This window comes from Triticum dicoccoides, chromosome 4A (genome assembly GCF_002162155.2).
Source record: "Triticum dicoccoides isolate Atlit2015 ecotype Zavitan chromosome 4A, WEW_v2.0, whole genome shotgun sequence".
Lineage (NCBI taxonomy): Eukaryota > Viridiplantae > Streptophyta > Magnoliopsida > Poales > Poaceae > Triticum > Triticum dicoccoides.
In genome coordinates, this window is record NC_041386.1 from 80,671,264 (window position 1) to 80,681,199 (window position 9,936).

Genomic DNA, 9,936 nt, shown 5'->3' on the forward strand with positions numbered 1-9,936 from the left:
AGCCCAGTGGGTCCCCACTATACCCCGCATGTTGCTTTTTTTGTTCAGTTTTGTAGTTGTTTTTAGGAGTTGGATATTTTTAGAACTATTGAAAAATAGAAAAAATAATTTAGAAACTTTTTCAGTATGTGTTACATAAAAAAGTTTACCATATATAAAAATATATTTAGTGTCTATTTATAAAATATTCATCGTATAATTTGAAAAGTCCATTATATATTAAAAATGTTCAATTTATATAAAAAATAGTCATCGTATATTATAGAAATTTGTCCAGTGTGTATTTAAAAATGTGTAGCATATACTGGAAAAGTTCAGTGAGTATTTGAAAAATGTTCACCGTATATTGAGAAAAAGTTCAGAATATATTGCACAACCTATATAAAAGAAGAAATATGCAAAAAGTATTAAAAAGCTAAAGAGGAAGAAGACTGAACATCTAAAAAACAGAAAAAAAAGAAGAAGAAACGAAACAAAAAAACTATACACATTTGTTTTTTGAGAAATGAAACAGCTGAAAAAAAAGACAGCCGAAAAGGCCGGCCTGTCTGGAGGCTGGCTTCAGCGAAGCGGCGACTGTGGTATGCCGCCCGCGGCGGCACATGGGATTGGCCCAAAATTTCCATCTCCCCCGTGAACGCACAGAAAAATTCCCGCTCAGCCCTTCTGCCTGAATTCCATCCCCCCCGCGCGGGCAGCCGCGATCCGCGCCCCTACCCGCTCGACCAATAGGAACCAGCCCACCTCGATCCAACGGCTAAGGCCATCGCGCTCGCCCCTCACGCGGATCGCTCCCCGATCCAACGCCTCCCGCGACCCTCCTCCAGCTCTATATATCCCCGCCCACTCGTCTCCCCCCAAACCATCCAATCCCAAGCAACAGAAAACAAAATCCCCAAATCCATCTTCGTGCCCGGGAAAGGAAGAGAGAGAGCGGCGGAGATGTCTGGGCGCGGCAAGGGCGGCAAGGGGCTGGGCAAGGGCGGCGCGAAGCGGCACAGGAAGGTGCTGCGCGACAACATCCAGGGCATCACGAAGCCGGCGATCCGGCGGCTGGCGCGCCGGGGCGGCGTGAAGCGCATCTCGGGGCTCATCTACGAGGAGACCCGCGGCGTGCTCAAGATCTTCCTCGAGAACGTCATCCGCGACGCCGTCACCTACACGGAGCACGCGCGCCGCAAGACCGTCACCGCCATGGACGTCGTCTACGCGCTCAAGCGCCAGGGCCGCACCCTCTACGGCTTCGGCGGCTAGGCTTTCCTTTCCTCGTGGCGGCTTGTTTACGGAGGGAGTGCCTGTTCATCCTGTTGGTGTTGGTAGTTTGGTGCCGAATGTTGTGTTCCTGATGTAACCGTGCCCTGTTGCAGTGAAGTAAATCCTGGTGTCTTATTTCAAGAATGCCGTGATTGTGCCCCTTTTAATCCAATGCCAGAAATGCGTGCGCTTCTCTTCTTTTGCGGCTGATTTCTTCTTTGGACAATTGCTTTGCCCTGGTTCTTGCAGTTGCAGTCGTGTTGTTTTAGAGAACTCTAAATTATGACCTCCCAAATTGGTGATGGCGCTTCAACATGCTCGCAGAAGGAAATATTAGCGGTGCTTTTTCCCTTGTCACCAATGTTTAGTTGGAATGGACAACCAGGATTGCAATTTGCGTTCGTTGTATTTTCTGGATTGTTGAGAAAGAAAACTAGGCTGTTGTTTTTGCTGTTTCTGAATTGGTATAAGCTGTCTTACCAGCAGCAAGGATGTATGAGTAACATAGAAGACACAAAATGGGCAACAAAAATCTTTCTTCAGATTTTGACACTGATAAACAGATATAAACACAATGATAACCTTCAAACTGACGCAGGTTAACTTAGCTGTACATGAAGCCAGTTTTGGCACCAACGACATACACAGACTACTTCTCACAAGAGAATGGAACACAAACAAACAGCAGCTCTCTTCTTCATGCAGGTAAGCACCATGTACAGTGAGGTTTTAGTGAGGTTTCAGACAAACAGCAACCCAGAAAAAACTCTAGAAGAAGATAACGACAGCTAACACACACACACTCTCTCTCTCACACACAACCTGGTCATAACCGCTCGACTGCAAGGCAAGTATTACTCCAGCAACTGAACCACCGGAGGCGTCACCCCAAAATAATACACAAGCAGATTCGCCGAGTAGCTCTATAGAAACCCATGACCCGTTTTCATCCGTCATCCATCCATTCGCCGAAGAATCAACAAGCCAACATCACATAATCTTGCAATCCAGCTAATGTTCACTCTTTGCCCTTGGCGAAGAACCGACTAAAGCCCCGGCTTTGTTTCTCGGGCAACTGGTTAGCAAATGAGGAAGAGGATGAGGATCGCGACCTATGCTTTGGGCGCTTGGAACTGTTTGTTGAAAGAGAAGGGCTTCCGTCCGCATCAGAAGGGGTCATGTGGGTCTTGTATCCGTTGAGGGGAGATACATTCTCTGACTCCAGCATTTCCTGATCTGTATCATGCTGGCCTGATGGTTTCTGGGCATACTCGCCTTCGGTTGTTCCTGCCGCGTCTTGCAAGAAGTCCTCCATTCGTTGCCGGGTTGGCGAGGCACCCATTGACTCTGCTGGAGGACGCATAGCTTGCAGTTGACGACCAAGAATCAACATGGTCTCCTGGCACTCTGCAAGCTTTTCTGCTGCGGCCGCTATTTCCACCTCCTGCCACCGATTTAAACAAGAATAAGTGTGTTATAAGTGTTTTGTAAGTCTTGAATTTCCAGAAAAGACCATTGCTTTCAGCATTACAAATTTACAACCTAGTCTGAAGTAACCCGGAAATGAGCTTATAACATATTTAGCGCTTGCCGCTTGATTCTTAGTAGGATATCATTTATTGCTAACATATTTTTCATAGTTAAAATTCTACATTCAGAAATCACAAGCACAACAGATGAACATAAGTACTCCCTCCGTTCCTAAATATAAGTCTTCTTATATGGACTACATACGAAGCAAAATGAGTGAATCCACACTTTAAAATACGTCTATATACATCCGTATTTAGTTCATATAGAAATCTCTAAAAAGACTTATATTTAGGAACGGAGGGAGTGATTTGGAATTGTGCCATCATGAACATGCAGAATTCAGCAGTGGAACAAACATTACAATGCAATCTTTACTTATTTATTTTTGAAAAGGGGTTTTCACTGATTTCTGTTGCCAGAATCCAACAGTATGGTACAACGTTGCCAAAAGAAGAAAAAGGAACCAAAAGGGAAGACAACATTCATCAGCCAACCTAACAGTGAAACTTAACAGGGCAGATCGCTCCGAAAGAGCCACACAGAGATATAAATAGATATTGTGAATCTAAGAACATCTCTTGCACTCCCTCCGATCCGAATTAATTGACGCATCCTCTATACAATGTCAACCGAATTAATTGTTGAAGCGTCTATACAATGCCAGTTTGACATTGTATAGAGGCTGTGTCAATTAATTCGGATTGGAGGGAGTACTACAATCACACACTTGGATGTGTGTTTGAGAAAAGGAGCTCTAGCACTTATTAGTTATTATTAGTACCTGCTTTGATTTGGTGTCGTCAACCTCTTCCACATGCATTGAACTCTGCTCGTTTTCGTACCTTCATATCACAAAGTCAAGTGAGAAGAAACTAAGCAGATGCACATATACTAACTACTCATAAATAGATTTCAGTATTACCTTTCCATCTTCTCTTCGAGATCTTTGTATCTGGCTAAGTCATCCTGATGACTTTGTCTTTCATCCCCGAGTTCAGCTGTTAAAGTCTCTATTTTGGACTGCAACACTTCTATTTCCTTTTCTAATTCAACTTTCCTTGATTCAAGAATCTTGTAGGATTCAACCATACACTTCAGCTGCGTCTCAGCCAAGCTGTTTGAATTCTCGCTGGCAGACAACCTGGATGTAAGCTCTTCCAGGTTTTTCTCCATCTCACTAAACCTACACTTTGTATCTTCTATCATTTCACTGCATCTCGCTAGTTCTGTCTCCAGATTAATCTTCTCAGATTTAAGTCGCTCGTAGTCCTCCGGTGAGCACATCTGCACTGCAGTCTTAACATCGAATCCGGCATCATTAGGCCCCACAATCTCAGGATCAGAAGATGGATGAGGAATAAGTGGGCAAGGGCCAGAAGATGAATGAGGCTGCACTTTATTTTCAAGTAGTGTCACTTTGTCAACATAATCCAAATTATTACTGTCTGCTTCATTTGTGCTGTCTCTCAACATTGTGAACTTGATCTCACTAGTTTCTGACAAGATGTGAGATAGTGTCATAATGATGTCATTTATGACATTTTCATTTGATAGAACTTTCTCAACTAGCGCAGAGAATTGCTGAATTTTCTCAGAAAGCCCACCATAATCAGAAGACGGTCTCTGGTGCTTGGACATTTCTTGATCAAGTGACTTAACAAAGTCTTGAATCTTCAAGATGGCATTTATAACTTCTTGATCCATGGAATGCTTACTCCCAATGCTCAACCTCTTGTCTTGGTTCATTAATGATTCACTTTCAGAAACTTCAACCATCTTGCTTGCATTCATTAAATCTGCCTCTTCTTCAATATCCTTAAGAATATTTCTGATACTGTTTAGTACCTTCCCAGCATTGTTCTGTGGTGATTCAGAGTCCAGCAAAGAAGATAATCTGGACTGCAGTTTCAAGAGTGGAGATCCCTCGGACAGCTGCTGTTTACTAGATGGAGTTCCAGGCAATGGTACTGACTGCAAATCTTTAACACCATCACTCTCAGTAAGACCAGATACAGCAGCCTCAGCATCAACCATCTTTACTTTGTCAACAGCATTGTCATGGCCATTGGCTTCAGAAGGCAAACAAGCTAGTCTCTCCATCTCTAGGAAGTCATCCATCAGTTCCAACCGATTGGAGCCATCAGTCACACTACTCTTAGCTACTTTCTCTTTCTTGATGTGTGATAGCTCAGATACCAGAGCATTGGCCCAAGACTCGGTACAACTGCCTTCATCATCAACACCATCTTCAGACATGGAAGTCATACTAGGTGGATTGCTTCCATTTTGACTATGTGCACCATCAAAGTGGATATCCATGTTTGGATTTGATGGACTCTTACGTTGGTTACCAGTCACCATTTGAACTTCCAAGGTGCGAAGCTTGCCCGCTATCTTAGCGTACATGCTTCTTGAAGTTTGTAGCTCACTGTTCCGTTTTGTCAATGCCTCTTTGAGCATCTTAGTTTCTTCTTCCATAGTTAACAAACGTGCAGTCAGAAACTCATTCTCTTTCTGCATGTGCTGTAGGTTATCAAAAGCATAATCAGGAACTGGAGACATAGGGGACATAGGACGATGGAAGCTATTATTCTTTGCAGGGGATCGTCGCAATCTGTTGTCTCCATAATCTCTGCCCATTCCCAGGCTCTCAACTTCCATTTTCATCTGAGCTAATGCAGCAGGGCCTGGTAACTTTTTCCGAACAAGACCACGCAATCTTTGGCATTCAGCTTCCAGCTTTGTGATTTTCTTAACATCCTCCAGGTGCTGTTTAGTTGCTACATCAGCTGAGCGCACACTCATGTTCTTTTCTTCATTGCGGATTTCAAGCTCTTTGGTGACAACATGTACTTCATACTTCAGTGAATTTATTTCCCTTTCACCTGACTGAATTGTGCTTTTCAAGACTTCAATTTCAGCTTCTGCTTGAGCCTTTTCCTCATCAATTTTCATCAACAAATCTGCCCGCTCTTGGAGTGATCTTGAGAGTGCATCATTCTCAGCACCAGCCCTTATGAGCTCATGGTCAAATTCAAGCAACTTTTCTTCCAACTCGGCCTTTATCTTCTCCCACTGTTTGGTTTTCGCAAAAACTACATCATGTAGCTTCTGCTCGCCTTCTTCCTTCACAGTTCTTACTTGCTTCATGCATTCCTTTAGAGCACCATCCAGATGGGCAGCTCTTTCCTCAGCTGCTAGCTTAGACAATGTAACAGTTTCTAGCTGAACCTTCAGTGCCGAGGCCTCCGCTTCAGCTTTCTCCCAACCTAACATAACAACATATACATACCATCAATAATTTAATTATAGTCATTTCATAAAAGGAGCACAGATCACTGGAGAAATTTTTTCTGCCTACTAAAGTAAACTATCATTCACTGCTGTAAGGTTCATGGAAAATGAGGAAGGTCTAGTAAAGACAGCAGTTACAGAGAGTAAATAATTCTACCCAGATCCAGAAAAGAGAGAATGAATATAGAGTTCTTTTACGCACCTGATACAGCTTCTTCAGCAACTTTAGCATGTTGTTTCACTAGGGCATCTTTGGTAGTGATCTCAGATTGTGATGCAGACAGTTTCTCATTCAAGGTTTTCACCTTTTCATCCAAGACTTTCACTTGTTCTTCAGAATCAGTAAGATGTGCATATGTTTCCGGTGAAATCTGCACAAATTTCGGAACTTTATCCTCCTGCAAAATAGAAGTTAATTTTAGAAGGAAACAAACATTGTCATACAGGTTTGAAACACAGCCAACACAAGACACTCATGGGGCCAAAATAAGTAGCTAAAAATTTGGCTGCAAGGGCAGCAACTTGAGGCAGCAGATCATGCACAATCACTTGGTAAGGATTTTGTTGTTGTTGGAAATGGCAGCATTTTATTGATTATTCGCAATGTATCTAGGTTATACAAATACAATAGGGTTTAAATCTTAAACCACTGGTTAAATCATAAGAACATCTGTGCTACTGAAATTATGAACTATTTGCATTAGCTTTGTCAATGAGGAAATTTGAGGACAGACAGTACTATAGAATGACACCACTGACACTTCAGCAAATCCAAATCAAAATAGTACTGAAGACACAAACCTGTTCTGCTTGATTAGAGTTCTGCAAGACATCTGCGTTTGAGGATTTGTCCGATGATTTCTTCTTCCACGGCCAACTACGCCGGTCCATCTCACACAATGTATCTGATCAAAGAAGGTAAATATCTGTAATCAGCGAACCTAATGCAACAAACTTGCCCATATATATATATATATATATATATCGATCATATACAAGTGCGTTGCTAAATAGTAACTGAATTTTTGTTTGTTTGTCAACAACCACGATCACAAGACAAAGGCAACAGTAGATAGGCATCAAATGAAATGTATCATTTGAGAGCAGACAAATGAAAAAAGCATCATGGCAAGGAAAAGCTCTCCTTTCCTTTCATATCCATACAAATTTCAGTATTGACAGTACTTGCAAGAACCAAATTTGCATATAAAGTCATATAACAAAATAGCTGGCAAGCATTTGACTCTCCACCGTTGTCACTATATGGAAGTCCTGATATGTATGGTGTTCCTTACAACTCAGGTTTCCTACAATGAGCTGACAGACTGGCGCATGTATCCAAACTCCAATAGCATAAGTTTTTGTAGTATTACAGCTAAAGGCTAGAGCTACAGAGGACAGTGGAATTGACGAGGAAAGCCAACAAAATACATCATAAGCCAATTTTAAGAAGAGAACGCACAAAAAACCAGCACAAACTATCAGACAAAATATTGCTCATATACGTGACCAGCAAACCAAATTCAGTAAGCAAGCATTTGACTCCACCATTGTCACTATATGGAAAACGTTATCAGTAACATTTTTCCTGCGCGCACATACAACATCCATAATTCACACTGCTACCAAGAATCCCTAATCCACAGATAAGGTCATGCACATACAGTGGGACACCGGTGGTTGGGCAAGTACACACTTCAGTTGAGATCACAGTCGGTCCACCATATATGGTATGTACAATACAAGCAATCAACCACTCACAACCAATCCACAGAACAGATCAGCACAAGGTACGCAACATAAACCCCGCGTACCTGAAGCATCCAGCCAGCGTCACATATTCCATTTGGCAAGATCCAAAAACCTAAGCCTGCGTCACAATTCACACAGCTAGGGCTATATAGGATACTAAGATAGGACCATGGCCAACAAGGAGGAGGAGGAGGGCAAGTAGGCCAAAAGAATTCCCGATCCCGTCCAAAGTTGGGGTGCCCCCCCACCCGAGAGGCCGCCAAGTTGCAGCAGCAACAGCCGATCCGATCCGATCACCGTCACGCCAGGGCCAGGCCAGGGCATTGACGCGGGGCAAGTAACGAAGAGTCGTGTCACGTACTCAACAGTCATGGCTCATCTCGTGGCTGTGCTCACCTAACTGGGCTTAATTAAGGCGGCAGCAGTATCTCTATGCATGGACCCATGGCGCCCAGGCTGTAGCGTGTGGAGTTTGACGCGGACGGCAGCGAGGGCGGGCGGCCTCGGTCTCGGCAAGCGCGGCAGTTAAGGGCGGCACCTAAGACGCCCGCGGGAGTAATGGCCGGCGTGGCCTGGCCGCATCGAATGTTTATTTAAGCCCATGCGGAGGGTTTGGTTTGGCCGTGGCCGTGGCCGGACTGACTGACGGACGGACGGGGTGGATGAGATGACCGGACAATCCAACTCGCCGCCCCGGGGAAGAAGGTGGATTCTTCTTGAACTGGAAGGTGGCTCTGGCTATAATAAAGATGATGGCGCGCGTGAGCCGGAGTGAAAGCCCGGAGCTACCACAAACACGATACGGGCCATTAATGGCGGTGCTCCCTCGGCTGATTGGATTTTTAACCAGATGTGACACTCCTCTTAAATCCTTTCCTTGCAGGTTCTCGCTAGCTAGCAGGCGCGCCCATTTTTACCGTCTCCTTTTACTAATCTTGTACGATCTCTTTTTACTAATCCTGTACTCCCGGAGGAGTACCAACGATTCAAATACCACCGGAGGAAAGGAAGGAAGCCGTGGCCGTACTTGTTGTTCGATGCTGTCACGGGTAAAAAACTAAAAATCGGTACTGTGTGGGGTGGCGATTTCATTCACTGGGTGGAATGGAAGTCTTGGAACGAAATCATGGGGTAGACAAAACGTGACCAAAGCGAGCGGCCACGGCATGGCGCCTGACTGATTGATTGCGCTCGCGAGAGCTAGCGCAGCAGTTGGCGACGAGCCGACGCTGTGCGATTTCACTGGGGCTGGACTACTACTAGTGGTATGATTTCGTTCGTAAGAGACAAGGGGACACGAGCCAGGAAGCCCGGGAAGGCGAAACGAGCGGCGCCCAGTGAAACGAAAATGCCCGGGGACTGTAACGGAGGAGAGAAACCGGGCTGATAAACAGTGAAATCCATCCGGAGAGCACGGCTTGAACCGAGGAGCTTTTTTTTTGAATGATGAACACTATTCGAACTCTCGAAGAAAACCATCGCAGATACGGCAAGGCTCCGCGAGAACAACCCAGAAAATCCACGCGCCATTGCACGCACGAGCAGCAAGCGCGGCCGCGCCACGGCGACGGCGAGAGATACAGGAAAATAGAGAGAGATAGTATGCAGGCGTGGAGCAGAGGGGGGAGCGGGGACTTACGGGAGGCGAGGGGCGCGGCTCAGGCAGGCGCTGCGCGGAATGCAGATCCGGCGGGGCGCCCCAATTCCGGCGGCGGCTGGATCTGGCGCGCCGCTCCGATCGGCGGCGGGGGGAGTGTCGGTGGCTGGCGCGCGCGATGCGGTCGTCGCTTGCAGCGCACACTTGCTCCAATCAGTCAGGCGGAGGCGCTTTAGCCGGGTGGATTGCGCTGGATGCCCTCCACTCCCCCCGCCTTTTACCCCGGCCCTCGCCTCGCCTCGCGTCGCCCCTTTTTGCTCCCCGCGCCTTTTGCCCCTTTGGAATCGCACCTCCTCCTCCTCCTGGCAGCACGAGCGGCAGGCGGCAAGCAGGCGCGGCCTCGCTGCTGCTAGCTCGTGGCTGCGGCCTCGGCGTGCTCGGTGCTCCTGGTTCGGTAATGCAGCTCTGCTCTCGGTCTAGCAATGGAGTGTGGAGGCTGGGTGGGG

The 9,936-nt window shown here is 45.8% G+C and overlaps 2 protein-coding genes across 2 annotated transcripts; one reads left to right on the forward strand and one right to left on the reverse strand.

The window, feature by feature from the left end:
- The first annotated feature begins 850 nt into the window (after window positions 1-850).
- On the forward strand, window positions 851-1,450 carry LOC119285114 (histone H4). Its single transcript, XM_037564330.1, has one exon. It carries the CDS (start codon window positions 943-945, stop codon window positions 1,252-1,254), a length of 312 nt encoding a protein of 103 aa, XP_037420227.1. The 5' UTR covers window positions 851-942; the 3' UTR covers window positions 1,255-1,450.
- A 338-nt stretch (window positions 1,451-1,788) lies between these two features.
- On the reverse strand, window positions 1,789-9,930 carry LOC119285115 (filament-like plant protein 4). Its single transcript, XM_037564331.1, has 6 exons — window positions 9,473-9,930; window positions 6,883-6,986; window positions 6,284-6,479; window positions 3,710-6,056; window positions 3,569-3,629; window positions 1,789-2,698 (listed from the first exon to the last, which is right to left on the reverse strand). The coding sequence occupies exons 2-6, from the start codon at window positions 6,970-6,972 to the stop codon at window positions 2,273-2,275; spliced, it is 3,120 nt and encodes a 1,039-aa protein (XP_037420228.1). The 5' UTR covers window positions 6,973-6,986; window positions 9,473-9,930; the 3' UTR covers window positions 1,789-2,272.
- Window positions 9,931-9,936: the final 6 nt, after the last annotated feature.